Genomic DNA, 17,146 nt, shown 5'->3' with positions numbered 1-17,146 from the left:
GCAGGAGCAGCCCCGCAGGTACGGGCCGAGCTGGCTTAGGCTGCTGGAGGCTCCCGTTTGAACGCGCCCGTACGCGTTCCGCTCCTCCCAGGGCTTAGCCCACCTCTCAGGGACGAGAGGTTCGGGCGCTACAGGTCTTTTACCTAGTTATTTTTATCTAGTTATCACAACCTGTATAACACAGAACAAACGACGGCACAAGGCCCCCAGTAAGTACTAGGCTTGGGCTTCTCCTAAGTGCAGTTTGAACCTGAAGTATTTTTTTTTTCCTTACATGTGTAAAAACTCTTCTCTGCACCTAGTTCTTTCGTGATACCACAAAAAGGTGTTTTTGTGAAAGCTTTGTGAAAGAGATTTCTTTCTTTTCCGTCGCCTTCAAAATGAAACTGGCAGAGCACAGACCAGCCAGGGTGACTTGCAGTGAATTGGATGTTCACTTCCAACTTTGCTGCTTTCATCGGTTATAACACGTGGAGGTGAGAAAGAAAAGGATTTGCTCTTTTAGAAGAGAACACAAAAAAGGGTAGTTGCATCAGCAGAGTTTTGCCCCAGGGTGAACAGTCGCTAATAACAAGATCTCCACAGGCAGCTATGTGTGATGCAGCATAGTTTGACTCAGCGAGTAAAAGAATTCCATCAAAGGGGGACAACAGGATGTTCTTAAGATGGAAGCACACTGCTCTGTATGAACAAGGGTTAGAACTAAGACCTACTTCCATAAACACTTCAAATAATTATAAAGCAATACAACGGAGCATGTTTTTTTAATGCATATACGAGTCAGGATATTTAGTCATGTTTCAGTATACACCTTCCTCAAGGTACCGTATTGACTTAAAGGTGCTTGAACAAAAAGCAATGTCTTTGAAGACTTAACCAAAGTGCCCAGAATGGGAAACAAATTCTTCTGTAAATAATTGGATTATAGCATATATATATTGCCGATCTTTTTGTGGAGTATCTGTGTATTATTTCTTTTGATTTTTTAGATTAGGCTTCATTTTGTGTTTCTTTATCTTCTCAGGATTATGTTTTTTGGGGTTTTTTTTTGGTTTTTTTTTCCAGTGCAGTTGGTGTTATAATCCTAAACACAGACATCTATGCAGTTTCACTTGCTGGTATGTTCTTAGGCTAAACTGCTGGTTTATTCTGTGTTAGTCAATGCACAGAACAGTATGCGAGAAAATTATTAGGAGATTACACAAAAAATTATGTCTTAAAAGCTTTTGAGTAAAAATTAGTAACCTTAAAGGTAGTTCTGATGACATCAGGGAAAATAGTTACATTGCTCTATTTAAAAGTAGTCTGTATAAGTCTGTCACAAAGGCCAGCTTTTAGAAACAATAATAGCAAATCACTTAAGTGATAGGATACCTTACATTTTTATATGTCACTTGTATAACTTTTTTTTTTCATATCATTATAGAAAGTATTTTAGAGACTGAATCCTGGCTGTTCCTTTGGTTTTCCATTGTCTGTTTTGATTACAGACTCTATAAGGCAACAAGTTTCTCTTCACCTGTGTATAAAGTGCTTCCACGTGCATCTGGCTTATTTAAAAATTATAATACACATGGTCAGTAGTTACACTAAAAAAAACTCAGAGGCTGGTTGATGAAAACGTTTAACCATCAAAGCAATAATGTAAACTATTTGGTCTGAAACACCTTTGAATAAAACCCTTCAAGTGCTTCTCTGGGGAGTTTTGTTCTTGCCCTTCAGTTGCATAGCTCAAGTGCATATCTTCCTGGCAAAGTCTATCTTAATGTCTTTTTTTGCCCACTTCCAGAAGATGTGACTGCTCCCTTTTTTCATCTTGCATTTCAAGATGTTTAATTTGTATTTGGTGGGAGTATATGAATTTGTTAGCATAGAAATGAAATTAGGATAAGCAGTTTTGTTACTCTAGTAGCTTCTCTCACTCTCAAGATCTCCGAAGTATCCTCAAGCACATGCTGTGTAGCATTATCTGCTTTCAAATCAGCAGTTTGAAGAAGGAAGGTAGCAGTAAGAAAAGCAATATCACTGCTAATAACTCCTCTCTATTTCTAAAGTAAGCACTTCCTAATAGCAGCCTTACTAATGAATTATTGCAGTTTTTTTACTCATACAGGTTTCTAAGTTTGCATTTTTCCGATTTCTGCTTGGAGCCTCTTTTTGTACTAACAGAGTTCTTAAGGTCATCATTGCCTTTCTGTATTGCTTCTCAGGAGCGTCTTACTGGAGTGCACAACTCAAAAGCTGTGGAGTTTGGCAGTATCTGCAATATTTAACTCTTCAAGTACCGCTGTAAGGAGCCGCCACGCTTCAAAGACGCGACACGTTCCAGAGGTGCCATCTAGTGGAGTCGCAGCGCCTGCGTGGCTGTTCCTGTCTGTTCCTGGGAGATGTGACAGAGCAGGTCCGCTGCACCGATTTGTTATTTATATTACAATAGCATGCTAACAGTGATTTTGTTTTCAAATAATCGAGAACTACTCAGTTCCAGAAAGAAAACACTGTCAGAATCCATAGAATAAACACTGGGCACTTTACTGCTGGTCCCCCCAAATTTCCACAAGTGTATAAAGAATACTAGATCTTTTCCTCCTATTTTGGAAACTAGCTTAAATTTACAAAAGGCTCTAGTAATCATATGGTTGGGTGGGCGTGTTTCAGTCTAACAAAGCCCTCCACACTTCAACAGATTTTGTCTGCCTTTGGCCATATCTTCTGGAATTCAGAATTGACACAAAATATCAGAAAAGTGGTGCTACTTAGCTTTTAAAATGTCAGGTTTTACTTTAGAATAACTTTTTTCCTAGAAACGAAATTGCTAAGCTTATCAAACCTTTCCACTCTTACCACCAGTGATAAGATTCCTGCAGTGCTCGTGTTACCATCCACCTGCAGCATCTCCTTTCATATGTAACCACCAAGTTCATCTGACCAGTTAATGTGTTTACATGAGGCAAAGTAAAACCTACTTCTGTATGCAACTTTACACATGGCCAAAGAGAAGAACATTTAACCTAACTGAACAGATGCATACAAATAAATATTAACTTGGTCCAATTATTTTGTAGATTGGAACCTACATGGATTACTCAGATGTGTCTTCATTGTTCTGCAATTCAAATCACATGCTGGTTTCCTCTGGTAAACTGAACTTCATTATTTTGAGAACAAAGTAGCTATGACATAATATAAGACCTTATTACACATTTAAGATATAAGCAAGTAGACAACTTCTAGTCTACATCTTAAAGAGAAGCATTTTGAATAGTAAATCTGTTGTCAGCTTCCTTTATCTTCCCTTCTCTACCACCTTTCCCCTCTGTTTTGTTTGATGTTGGCATACACCTTTAGAATAGGCAGTTTTTCTTGTTTTGATTTGGACTGTTCAGAGACCTAAGCCATATAACTTCTGTTTTGTTTTTGGGTTCCCCTCCCCCTCCAAAAACACATTCAGAAATCAGGTACATAAGATTGGTTTGGTTTTGGGCATTTATTAGCAAAAAATCAGACCTTGAACACTGGCAACAGCAGACTTATTTCCTGAGCCAGAAACATCAGACTGTTTAGGTTAATAGGTACAAGGAATCAGCTCTTGTCCAGTGATGGCTGCATGGACACAAGTCTCCTGTGTATAGCTGTCTCTCCACGTAGGAACCAGGACTTCCTCAAGCTCTCTTGAAGACCTGTTTACATACTTGATTCTCACAACGAAGCTCCTGCCAAAAAAAAAAAGAATATTATATAGATGTGTACAGTAATGGAAGGAACTGCTTCTGAAAGTGACATAGTAAATCTACATTATAGATCTTATTTGTCATGTAGAGACAGAATTAGTAGGGAACTAAATACCAGGTGGAGGTCATCTCCTTCAAGCCAGTGAGTCCAGCCCCTGTTCTTCTTCTCACCAGTCTGGACACAGACAAGTTTGTCATTTTCCCAGGTAACTAGGCTCTGTAGAAAACAAACAAAGTGGTTCTGTATATCTTAGTCTAAGAGTATATTGCAGAACTGAGACAATGTCCTTTTTTTCCTGGATAAAAGGGGACCTAAATGCTACTCCTGAGGGGAAGTGAATCTCCTTGTCTGTAACTCCATCTCCTACCTCTGTGTTGCATAACAAATAGTATCCTTGAAACAGTTTCAGCTCAAGTGCTGGATTGATCATGACACCTGAATTTTGTCACAGCCACTTGATTTGATTAATTTATTCATTCATTTATTTTATATATTCAGTCTTACCTTGCATTTTCTGTTATCCAGGCCTTTGTTGTCTTCTTCAAACTCTTCTCCAACTTTGAATTCAAGCAAATAATCTCTGAATGTGCTAGTGGTATGGATAGAAAATGAATCACCATCTTGTTTGATCACTTTCTGAGGCTTCAGCATTTTTGCTATCTTGCGTGTTGCAAAGTCAATACCTTGGACAGGAGGCAGAAAGGTCAGAATTATGTTTATCACCAGACACTTTGATAGCCAGGACCTACCTTTATTACTACTCAAAGAATTTCTTAGGTAGTGTGACCTTACTGCTATGCATGGTTTTGTTGTTTGGGGTTTTTCTGGTTTGTTTAAAGCTGTATGTTACACAGATCAAGTCAAGTTCTTGTATGTTTTACTCTTTGGAAATCAGTTTGCTCAATTCTTGCCCAATTCCTACGCAAAATTTCTATTACTTTGGGTCTGAAAAGTCCTTTTATGAGTCAGGGAGTGTAGATTTCCCACACACAGACATCCCAAGCTTGGCATGAGGATTGCCCTCTGCTTTAAGAGAGGGAATAGTTAATGCCTATTCTTATCCTGTGTCAGAGGAAAGGCATTATGTGAATTATCAATAAATCTTTGCACTCTATACCTTAAAAAAGAGTAAAATGAAGGGCCATCCTAAATTACTCAGGCTTGTTTTCATGATATGTCACTTGCTATTAACACTTTTAAAAGTGTAACTAGAAAACTTCACACTTGTCAGAAGATTTCCTACTTATCTGTAATGATCAGTCACTTAAACAGTACCCTGATGTTCTTGGTAATACTGAGCAGTGCTTCCAGAGTTTTTTCAATTCCTTTAGTGAATGTTTGGGATTTTTTAGAGGAACAGGTGATTTATTTGGCAAGCAACAGACTTTCATGGCATCCCAATAGCATGGTCAGTTAGTTTTCAGAGGGTAGACAGGTAAAATGAGGTGATGTGTATTAATTACTGTAGCTGTCCTCACCACCCAGGTTAAAACTGCCTTTTTATAGGAACACTGGAAGTTTCTCACTTCGTGCAGGCTGGGGTTTGACCCCCCTGACAGGCTATGTTCAGTGCCCACGTGTTGAACATATGGCTCCTTAGTCTGTGTCTGAAGTGGGACTTCTTCACTGTATGCACTTGCAGAAGTGCCAGAATCTGTCAGTCACGTTTTTACAGGATTGCCAGTTTATTTTAGCACAGAGGGGTTTGAATTTAGTACTAACCACACCCACTAAGCCTTAAGATGGTTATAAAAATATATAAATGCAAACTTTTTACAGATCTATTCTGCAGAGGTAGGTATTAAATGGAAGGAAGGTCTAAGCTTAGAATAACCGTATCCTCATCCAGAACCCTCTAGTTACTCAGCTGGTGGGATATTAGCTTCCTCACTCTACTTATCCTGGCAGAAAAGCTTTTCATTATACTTGTACAATATTGATTTCAGTCCTTGTTTTGTTCAGTATACTGAGAAGCAGGTAGGAATAATTAAAGATAAGTTGTAAGTCATCAACAGGATTCTTTGTCTTTACTTTTAAGTAAGTTCCCCCAAGTACATGCTGAAAACATATTGGGTTTTTTTTCATAAGATTGGTAGTTATTTAATTTCAAAAAGCCCTTTACTTAGCTGGACAATATTTATTATCAAGGAACAGACAGAATTGCTATTCCATTTAAGGACATTAACACTTTAAGAGTATATCACTTAAAATGAGGAATAAATTCTCATTATCCTCATCTTTTCTTATTTTTCTGATTAATAACACAGCAGGATTTGAAACAGAGAATAATTCATTCACTATGTTAAAGATACTAACTAGACAATTTAAGTAGGTCACACAGCATATATCCAGCCAGAGAACTGATGCTACTCGAGCTGTGTCTGCAATAGCCAACAAGGGACACTGCTGCTCATCAGTTGTCACAAGCCAAAAAGGCAGAAAGCTGTGGGAGAGGGAGGGAGAAGAGAAAGCAGCACAGAAGGTTGCCTGCTGTCACAGTCTGTAATGAGCTTTGCACAAGAAAGCTAATGAAATACTGAAAACTTTCTTAGCTCCCCATTAAGGCACCATTAATCTCTCTCTAGAAGAGATTTCAGCAAGGTAAGAGGTTAGCTTCAAGCACTCCAGAAGAGGAACAGTTAGACTTACCAACAAGTTACAATAATGAGAGGAATTTGTAAGCTGCTTGACATGAAGCTAAAAAAACTACCTGGAACAGGCAAATAGCCAAGCACTTTTTTTGTTAGGGTTAGGCTGACATTTAGCCAACCCTAGACGTAGGTTCTGTAAGTTTGTGCTCAAAAGCAACAGAAATTGAGTGGACAGGGCAAACTCTTCCCTATCTCTGATGAAAGCTATATAAAATTTATAATTTTAACAAGTATTAGGCTGAGAAATTCCTGAAAGCTGCAATGACATTTGGGTGACAGGTAAAAGTATAATTAATGCTGTCAACTTTAAAACATAAACAAAGGTAATTTATTTGTTTTTCAGAGGAAAAAACTTCATTAATATCTAGGTTTTAGAAGAACTCAGACTCTTAAAATTCAGAAGGACCTTTATGGGGGAAAAATATAATCAGATATTTTCACCTACCTAAGGCCACCATATAACCTTCAAAGTTGTCACTGCTGATAAGGTTCCAGGTTCCACTGAAATCCACAGGCATGGCCAGACTGTAGAAGGAAGATAGAGCCAACCAGCTAACTAAAAGAGCAAAAATGAAGTAGTAGTTTTCCACCAGGCCTTATATAAGGAAGACTGTGGGTGGGATGAGACCCAGAGCCCTCTGATGGAGGGGAAGGGTGCTGTTGCTGAGCCAATAGGTGAGAGGGTATCTGTGTATCAGCTTCAGCTGCAGTGAGGGGAAAAGTTCACAGTTTCTGAAATCTGTATGGAGCAAATGTTAATAGCCCAAGTGTCACAATGCAACCCAAAAACTGGTTTAAACTGTTCATGTCTGTCTTATATACTTGAAAGGGAATCAGGGACAGATTTTGCCATTTTTAAAATTCCCTGCGTGTACATTACATCTGTGGCTTTGTGGTCTGAAATGTACATATTTGTTGAAAAGGTCAGCTACCCACTGTAAATTCTGGCTATGTAACCCCTAACACAGGGATTGACTGTTAAACTGTCGGTGGTTTTATATCAGCAAATTTTAAAACTGTACCTAGGACACCATAATACATATAAATATTCTATCTAGCTGGTTTATGTCTGGATTGAACAGTAAGCAGCATCATTGTTCAGGAGTTTTAACAGAAAAGTGAAAGACAAATCTTGTTGGTACATGTTATTCTCTGATGTGACTCTCCACACAGCTCTTCTGTGCCACAGTTCACAGATCTGTGTTCTAGTTTCTTAAATGCTGTAAATTGTTTCCTAGTTAAATTAACGTACATATACAAAACTCTTTGTTTTCTCAGATGCCTTGCCAGACAGAGTTTTTGTGTAGCAGTAAGGCATGAGACAGCAGATCCAGAGGCCTGAGCTCTGTTCCTGGTTCTGCAGCTCTGAATTAACAGTTTTCCTAGGTGGGAAAGAGGATGAATACCTGAAAAACCCAAAACCGATGAGCAAGGGAAATCTTAACTGTGTTGCTATCACAGTAAAAAGGGAATTTGTTATTCCAAATCTTGAATGAGGAAACCCACCTATAGCTACTATAGTCATCTGTTTACTGATTTGGGTTAGGTTGAATAAAATGATAGTATTTTGCAGAGAAAATTAAGTTTCCCTGAACTTTAGCTACATTTTTGGAGCTGACAGTTTGACCCATATGACTCAGAATCATGAGAGTAGGAAGTTAGGACGTCAAAGCTTGTTTCCTGTGTGCACATGGATATTGTTCTCTAACCTGTACTAAACTAGGAATGGCACAGAGAAAAGCCAATTAATATTTCCCCTGGACTCAGATAGTAACTTTTCACCCACAATTTGTTACTACAAGGTTCTGGTAGTAAAGCACTGTTGCAAGACTGCTGACTCTTCCAAGTAAGGAGAAGTCAGTACTTCAATAAGTCCTGTGTAAAGTCTTGGATATAACATTTTAACTGAAAGCTAAGATAGTGCAGATGGCCTGTGATGTGGTGCTTCTTGCTGTACAGCACTACATGATCTCAGACAAAGATTTATAGAGTACTAGTGTTACTATTTCAGGCTCAGCCAAAGATTTGCCTGTGGAACTTTTTGTAAGAACTGCCAAGTGCCCTGGCCACATCCTACAATGGTTCATTTCTTTCTCCTCTATAAATTCTTGATTTTCTTTTTGTGGAAAGAATTTTTTTTTTCCATTTCCATCTTAATTGCTGTACAGCATTGAGCATCTAACACATTCCATTAAGGATGTGGCCTCATTACAGCAGTAGATAAAGTGGTTTCTGCTGCTGTTGCAGTATTTATAAATTACTTTCAGTCTGAATTCCACACATGGGGTAAGGACCCAATGTTCTCTTAATAGAACGGAACCAAAGGTGGTGATGTAAAAAAAACCCAAACCCTTAATTTTTGTTTGTAGCCCATCTGTGAATGCATTATAACTCCTTTATACAGAAGTTTAGTGAACTGCATTATTCACAAACCTTACATTTTCAAGTATATAGATTCTCTTTTAGATCTAGTCCACTCTTGAAAGTTGTAGTTGTGTTAACATTTTTGAAAATGCCACATCACTGACTGTGATGCTAGTATTTATAACTGATTGGAACAGTAGATTGTCAGTGTGCCATTGCTTCCAGTGTTGTAACAGCCAGGTTTCTGGATCCCACTAGTAAAACAAAAAATCCACATTCAGCAATCAAGGTAATTTTTGAACAATGTTCGGTTTTGTGTAGACAAAACTGTACTGACATCATTCTGCCTACTTAAAAATCATGCAGTCATCAGATCTGGTTAATAACAAGATGACTAAAATTAGCATATTACATGCAATTTGTTTTATTGAAAACCCATCACACATAACTACATTAAAACCCAGTGAAATATAACCGATTGAAGACCAAAACTTTATAAAACATCCTACTGAATTTGCTTTTTCCCTAGAATTACACAAGAGCACCAACACACACCAGCATCATTACTTAGAAGAATAAAACTAGATTAAAGTGCAGTTTTACTCTGAAAAGTGACCACATAAATAGGGTACTTTCTCATTAGAGAGATCTGCTCTGTTTATTTAGAAGAACACCGTTTGACTTGAGTGCTGAAAATAAATCTTCTTTGCTATCTATTCTTGTCAGTCATAAAGACAGCGATCAGAAGAGGGAAGCAGATCTTGTCCTTCCCTGCACACCATCAATGATAGTTATATTCCATCAGTTATGGCAGTTTGACTGCTGAGGTGTCATGGGGGGCATAATTTATCCTTCAGTACCTTTATTACTGTTGATGGTAAATGAACCCAGGCTCATTATCAAAGGATGGGGTAAGCTTGTGTGAGCCCTAGGGGCAGAAATGGCAGACTGAGCACGTTTGATGTAGGAACTCCCAAGGAAAAAAACTAAGAATCCTTGACGCTACTCTCTGTCACAGTGCACAATGCACTTTGAAGTTTTGACTTGATTTTATTACAAGTTGCAATAAATGCTAGCTCCACTGTGGGTTACAGGTTTTCCCAATAGTGTCTTGACTCCCCTGGTGGGTTTTATACAAGTGTTGCACGTATAAAGGCCACCCATGACGTTCTGTGTTTGGCTTCTGGCTTCCAGACCCTCCCAAAGCTCCTGGAGAGGCCTAGACCTCTGCCTCAGCTCTTTGGGGATCCCCTGCCCAGGGGAGGAGGATGACATCGTTATGATCCTGGTTTTAGACTTGCTCAACAGTCTCTAGGCTTCCTGTCGTGAGAGTCCTGCACATTCTGCTGGATTGGCTGATCTGAAAAATGGGAACAGAGTCATCTTGTGGAGATTGTATGAAAGAGCTGTTGACCCGTTAGGTAGCATCTTGGAAACCTTTATATTTTTAATGAGGCACACAATCCAAACAAAAATGGGATGATGGCAAATAAAGGGAGGTAGAATTTATCACCATGACATTCACAGTGGCTCTCTAGTTTATAATCACATACTATAGACAATATACTGTTAGATTCAAAACCAGATTTCTAGCAAAGAAAAACTTCCCATTTATGTACAATCTTAATAGCCTGTCATTTCTTCTCAACTCCAGCCACAGAAAACAATTCTGGCTATATAGGTTTGGCTCCAAAGCAGGTGTGAAGTAGGTCTGTCCTTCCACGAGAAACAGAGCTGAGCTTAATGCACAGCTCTGGAAACGTGAGTGGAGAAGTAAAGCACGAGGCGTTTCTGTGAGCAAACTGCACGACAGCAAACAGGCTGGATGTTTGAAAGGCAGGCAGCTCACAGCACGGTATATTTAGCACCACTTCAGCCAGGAGTGAAATATTTTCCCTTCCAGGATAGAGCTAAATAATTTACTTGAGGAGTACCGCATGTTGGCAGTTTTTAAACAAATGATGTGTCTAGTTTTACCATCCATAAGTAGTACATTTTGAAATTAAATGTGTCTGTTAAGACACCATAAGTTATTAAAAATATTTGTGTTAGTATTTAATAAATAGCAGTCAGAGCAGTCTGAGTTAAAACCACTTGGAACATTTTCTTTTTTTTTTTTTGTAATTCTCATATGCAAGTGTGAATTCTTATACTTAGTTCACTGAACTGTGACAAACTGTTCAAACGTGAAAATCTTATAAGTGGATTTAAAAAAGATTGTGTAGGTCAAATTACTGAGTGCACCAAACCTCAACAGCAACTACGTATGTACTAAAGCCACAGAATTAGCCCACTATTTACTTAAAAAAAAAAAAAAAACAATACAAAGCAACAAACAAAAAACCAATCCCCCAAACCACATTTTCCTGTACTAACTGTAGCTTTTTTCACAGCAGAAAGTAAGTTAGCTGCATAGTGCCTGTTAGTTCTTGGAATCACTTGCATATTTCTGTAAGGGAGCCAGGACAAGCCCAGCATTCCTGTCTTCACTTTCTGGACTATACAGATTATGTTTTTCTATGTATGCCTGGACTGCATCAGGCACTAGGTAACGAATGCTCTGGCCCCTCCGCAGCGCTCTCCTAATCTTGGTGGAGGAAATGTCATTTGTGATCCACTCTTCCACAAGGTGTATGTTATTCTTATGTCTCCACAGAATATCAGATTCATAGATGAATTTCTGAACGCTGTTTCCAGCCCTGCTGATGCATACAAGGCCATGATTTTCCACAATTTCAGTGATGTCCTCCAACTTCCACAGATTGGGGACCCCGAAAGATTCCAGTATGTCACTTCCACAAAGCAGTTTAACCTGTGGGACACCTTAAAAAAGAAAAGAAGTGAGAAACAGGGTTTGGTTTAGGCCACCAGATTTTAGCTAACTTGATGGGGACATTTAATTTCCAGGCTACCTCCCTGTACCTTTGACTAAGATAAGACAATGGAATGAAATGAAATAAAAACATTCAGAGTATATAATTAAAAATTAGTAGCCTCAACACAGGATTTTTCTGAAAAAAAGGTCATGGGAGTCCCTTCATTCAAAAGGACTGGAAAATAAACTCTAATATATTCACTTAGCCTTGGGGTGAACCACTTGCTGTTGGATCAAAGTAAAAGAAAATATAGAGAAAATTCCAGAATAGCATTCCCAAGGATGAAGGGATACTGTAATGCTGTTTAAATTTTATCTGAACTCATTCCATAAAGTTACAGAAAAGGAGCTAGCATTTGCCAAGACAGGGGGCAGAGAGGATTATTTAGAAGGAAAGAAAATACAAGCAGACCCCCCTCAAAAACAGATTCTGTGACCTGACTTCAGGGGACTCTCTTCCATACTATGTTTTATAGGGAATCTAGAGAATCATGCAAAAAATACAAGGTAAATAACTAAAATTAAGACCTAAAAGCAATAAGCAAAAGAAATGCTACCTATAAGTAAAATCCAAGCTACATCTGTTGTATGAAGTTTTAAATTATAATTTTACATGACCCATTACCTGTACCCAGATACATTTTGAATTTCAGGACTTAATCCTACCCTTTCTTTCTTCAGCAACTTATAATAGGATCCAAAATTCTCAGCTGTAACTACAGGTTAGCAAAATTCTGTAGGTAAAATGGATAGGCCAGACCTTTTTCTGTTCATTTCTATATTACCTTGAGTATTTTTCACGTCCTATGTATTTTACCCTTACTGTTGTCTTGTTACAAAGCCTACTGCTTTATGCTGTGGGATCTAAGGGAATAGAGTTACTCAATGAAATCAGAACCAAGAACTAGCATCAAAAGAAGTTAACTCATCAGCACAATTCCCTTGGATTTTTGTATTCAAGTATGAAAGTACTGTTAAGCACTTAATTTGCAAACAGACTTAACTTTTTATGTCTGGACTCTGATGTTTCTTTTTAACGGGGTCATGCCTGTTTGGTTCCTGTTTCCTCTTCCGTCCTGGCTTTGTTAGAGGTGCAGCATTCTGTGGACTGTTAGTGGGATCAGGAGATAAAAGCTTTTGCTGATGGTACCTGTAAAACAGACGTATTTAAGATATTTTAAAGATGTAGGAGAACACAGGGAAGAGTATGGCCTATACTAAATAATCTATCACCACTTCCTCCTGCAGTACTTTCACAGGCAGTTCATACAAAAACTGATCTGCTGAACAGGGACTTGTAAGAACTGGGTCATAAAATGGTCAAAGTGCAAAGATGTCAGAGCAACAAGGTGGGGTTTTTTTCCTTTTTTAATAAAAATTCATTTTTAAAAGAAGAACCTCAGTGAAGTCGCAGTGACTAAACTAGTAGCAAATGTATGACTTAGACATTCCTTCAGACGATTCTCATGCCAACCTTTAAATACCCAAATGGGCAGCACAGCACAATCAGAATCACACGAGGGAAGCTTGTGTAGCATGTGTCTTCCCTATTCCACTCTCTTGTCCTTTCTCACAAAATCTTTCTGGCACAAAAAGTTAATAAAGCCTAAGAAACACTATAGTTTAAAATAGTTCACAGGCTCGTTTTTTGTATGTTTAGGACTAACAGTGCAATCTTCCATTTATCATGCTCATATAAATAGTACTTCTGAAGTCACTGAGTCTGTTCATATGATTTGGGGTTAGCCTGTTATTATTCTCACTTCTTAGAGAGAACACCATTCCTTAGCCTTCTATAGGTTCTTGAGACTTTTTAGGGTTTGGCTGAAGAATACCTTAAAACTTTTAGTGTTTCCAACCACTCACTCTGGCTGCTTTCCCAATCATCAACTTCCACCCAATCTGAGCTTTTTGTAGCTAGTTTTGCCATAGCTACTCGATGATTCGCACTGATCAGACCTTTCTTCTTATATGCATCACCTACTGGTGAAATTATTCCTTTGATTACTTTGTATTTTCCTGTGGGGGAAAAAACACATCACACAAGAACATGAGAAGTGGTTGAGCAGATGTTACTTGCACTGTATTGTATTTACACTGTTACATAACTGTTGCTCACTGGAATCTCTGAGAACCCCCATGCCAGCTCTGACAGCCAGCCCAGGGGAAAAGCACGGTACACTTCTGCCACTGTGCAAGGCAGCACAACTACAGATTCAGAAAGTTATTAGAAAGACATATTTATATAAAGAAAAACTATAAAACTCATACTTTAGCTCATTAAAATTAGTAATGTGTGACACATATATAAGACTTCTCTCATGTGTTGGGCCTACCTGACTTTGTACGACACATACACGCACACTAGCTTCAATATCCCATTAGCATTTCCAAAAGCATCTGCCCATGGCAGAGAGGCATTCATACACACAAAATATTCACTGTAACTGTCTCTAGTTCTCAGAAAGGTTCTGAATGATAGAAATTGCCATCCTACCTGTTTCATGAAAGTAGTCTCTAGCCAGCTCAAATAGCCTTAGGTGCATGTTGGTAATGGGATTGAAAGACCCACAGGCCAGCAGTACTACCTCAGTCTTCTTCTCAGGATCCTCCATAGCTATTCCTCGCAGCTACAGAGCCAAGGGGAGGATGCTGGTGCTAGTTACAAGCCACTACAAGAAGAAAACGGGTAAAAAACCTAGTTATTCTTACTTATTTGTGCTGTCAGTAAGCAGAAGATTGCAAGATCAAATGGAACACTGTATTCTCCTTCCATCAACATTTGGCCTGTAATTGTTCATGTGATACTGCATTATCCAGTGTTTATGAGATCCAAACCACCGCCTCTAGTCCTTTCTGGTTATCCCTGGATAGAGGTACAATGCAAGGTGCTGAGCCAACACTGGCATCATGCTGCAGAAAGGATAATTCTTCTGTTGGCTTCAGAAATAAAGGATGTAGAGAAAAATGAGTGTGCTAGGAAGAAGACATATCTAACAGATAAGTGAAGTGAAATTTGCCTTACCTGTGTTTATCACAGCAGCTGTGATCCCCTCCTATATGCAAGAGGATATATCTTTAAAAATGAAATCCCTGAATACAGGCAGCTTGCCCAAAGAGGACAGCGTACTGCCCATTCTGAACAAAAGCAGCTCATGCAGAAAAACTTCATGAGGAGAGATTATTTGTCCTGACTGCAGGGCAGTGCTTACAGGGGTGAATAGAACATCCTATGACAGTGCCCAGTGTTGCCACTCTGAATTGCAGGAAGGCTTCTCAGCAAAATCTACAGAACTAACACTAGATCCTATTAAATTCTGGAGGAGAGGACGGTTAACATTTCTTTATTCAGGATTTATTTACATTTCAAATGCTCTTGTTATGTGGGAAAAGAGACCTATGGATTAAATATGAAAACAACCAATCTACTTTGTGTTGCAGAAAATAAGTGGTAGGTGTACCAGTGGCACAGATGATAGAAGGAAAGTGAATTTTAAAGTGCTTAGCAAAAGCTGCAATTGAATACCAGCTTTACTAATACAACAGCACTGTTCCAAGTTTGAATTTCAGTTTCAGAAAGCTGCTTAAGAGTTTGTGAAAATAAGAAAATGTCACTACTTGTTTTTCATTTCTCCTCACACCACATGGGTTTTTGCTTCTCGGTGTTTTCTTTCCTGAGAATATTGTGGCTTGCCAAGATGGTTTCCCCTAGCCTGGCCCTGGACAAATGAAAACTGGAATATGTTACAGGCCATTCTCCTGCGGCTGCTGTTTGGGAGTTGTCTGAGATATCTCTGTTGAGCACTGAATAGTCTGTCATTGTTTCTACAGCCACATCACTGCCTGCAAAAATCCCACAAGGTCACCCTCACATTCTGTCTCCTTTACAAAGCAGCTGAGTGATGTTCCCAGCCACCACACTGCTGAGATATCATCACAGCTAAACCTTGTAACAGCTACTATGTACCAACATCAAATAGCCCTTGGATAAAAGGAAGCCTTGCGAGGCTTCACATTTTGCAAGTGTTAGTGCTTTTCTGTGCTTTGGAGAGTTTCACAAACTTTTAAAATATCCTTTATTCCTGCAGAGTAGTTTGGCATTTGACGGGTTTGGTGTTACTTGCAATGCAGTCTTCACAGGGGCATCAGCTAAAAGAGTTACTATGGGAACAGCCAAGGAAAGGAGTCAGACTTGCCTTTGTAATGCATAAAGCCCTACTTTCTATAGAAACTGAATCATGCTGCAAATTTGAAAAGGGTTGGTTTTCTTCTTTTTTTTTTTTTTAAAAAATAAAGGGGCAAAAATAAAATTTTAGGATTAAAACCTACAGTGCCTTTTCTGGAATTAGTCAAATGTCCTTTTGCATGCTGCTAGCTAATTTTAGTCTTCAGAAACAGGCAATTACTGCATTGTAAACTCACTTGTGTCTCATTTCTGCATAGAAATTGAGAATATAGATATAACGTAATAGTTTGCCTATAACTTCACTCTCCTAATTTGCATTGGCATCCTCTGCCTAGCACTGCTTTCACAGAAAACAGCTGCATAGCTGATGTGGAGAGTGAAGGAAATGACAGAGGTATCATCCTGTTCTTACCTTCACTGTCACGTCATCCTTATAACCAACACAGCACCACCAGAGCTGGCAGCTTCTTTGTTTGAAATGGCCTTCAAACAGCTCTAACTTTTGGGGGAAAGCTAGGCAATTAAACTAAGTTCCAGTGACAGTTAAAGCCCAGGCACTGCCTGAGCTGTATATGGAACTCTACCTATTCTTATTGTATAATAATGTAAACAGTTTTGATAAATTACATATAATTCAGCAGTGCTTGACACAACTCTATGTTATTGCAGTTTGACCACAAGAGCCACAAAACCCAAACCAGCATCCCAGCTCCTGCCATAGAGATGGAAGAGATCTGTGTGCAGGCAAGTGTTTAGCTTCACAAAACTGAGAATAGTCTTAAAATAATTAATGCTATTTTATGCCAAATGCTAAATGGAATATTACTAAAGTTTTAAATCTCTACAGAGACTTAAGATGAGGAAACAAGTAAAATGGCCTTTCCTTAGATTTTCCCTAAGTGTAGGACGGCCTGGATCATTTTCCCTTCTCCGTCAGAAGGAAAGATGAGGTGCGCTGTGATGGAGTCCTTTACATTGATATTAAATATAATCTCATCATCCTTGTACATAATCTTACCAGTGTTTAGCATGTACTACTGGCAGTCTTGCTAGTGCTTAGCAGGACTGGACACATATTTGCACTGATGCCCATCAGAGTGTGGCTAGAGTGGGCTTTGGGATGGTTCTGAAAACCAACCTGTTCGCTTCTGTGGATGCGTGGGCAACCGTGAGTGTGCTTTGTTCCGTCGCCCTTATACTTCAGAGACAAATATTTATTAGACATGCTCGCACGTCTGTAGAACAAACACCACCGAGTACCGACATGCCGGAGCGAGGCTGGGGCTGGCCGCCGCCGCACGCCCGGCACTCCGCCCGTCCAAGTCCTCTGCCCGCAGC

The 17,146-nt window shown here is 39.0% G+C and overlaps 2 protein-coding genes across 2 annotated transcripts; both read right to left on the bottom strand.

Moving 5' to 3' along the window:
* Window positions 1–3,502: 3,502 nt before the first annotated feature.
* On the bottom strand, window positions 3,503–6,965 carry RBP7 (retinol binding protein 7, cellular). Its single transcript, XM_008943255.1, has 4 exons — window positions 6,829–6,965; window positions 4,237–4,415; window positions 3,847–3,948; window positions 3,503–3,713 (listed from the first exon to the last, which is right to left on the bottom strand). The coding sequence occupies exons 1-4, from the start codon at window positions 6,899–6,901 to the stop codon at window positions 3,663–3,665; spliced, it is 405 nt and encodes a 134-aa protein (XP_008941503.1). The 5' UTR covers window positions 6,902–6,965; the 3' UTR covers window positions 3,503–3,662.
* Window positions 6,966–11,169: 4,204 nt separating this feature from the next.
* NMNAT1 (nicotinamide nucleotide adenylyltransferase 1) lies at window positions 11,170–14,237 on the bottom strand. The gene is made up of 4 exons (XM_008943254.1): window positions 14,120–14,237; window positions 13,458–13,641; window positions 12,627–12,772; window positions 11,170–11,570 (listed from the first exon to the last, which is right to left on the bottom strand). Exons 1-4 carry the CDS (start codon window positions 14,235–14,237, stop codon window positions 11,170–11,172), a joined length of 849 nt encoding a protein of 282 aa, XP_008941502.1.
* Window positions 14,238–17,146: the final 2,909 nt, after the last annotated feature.

Source organism: Merops nubicus, unplaced genomic scaffold (genome assembly GCF_000691845.1).
Source record: "Merops nubicus isolate BGI_N331 unplaced genomic scaffold, ASM69184v1 Scaffold45976, whole genome shotgun sequence".
NCBI lineage: Eukaryota > Metazoa > Chordata > Aves > Coraciiformes > Meropidae > Merops > Merops nubicus.
Note: the sequence above shows the minus strand (reverse complement) of the source record. Positions and strands in the feature narration are given on the sequence as shown.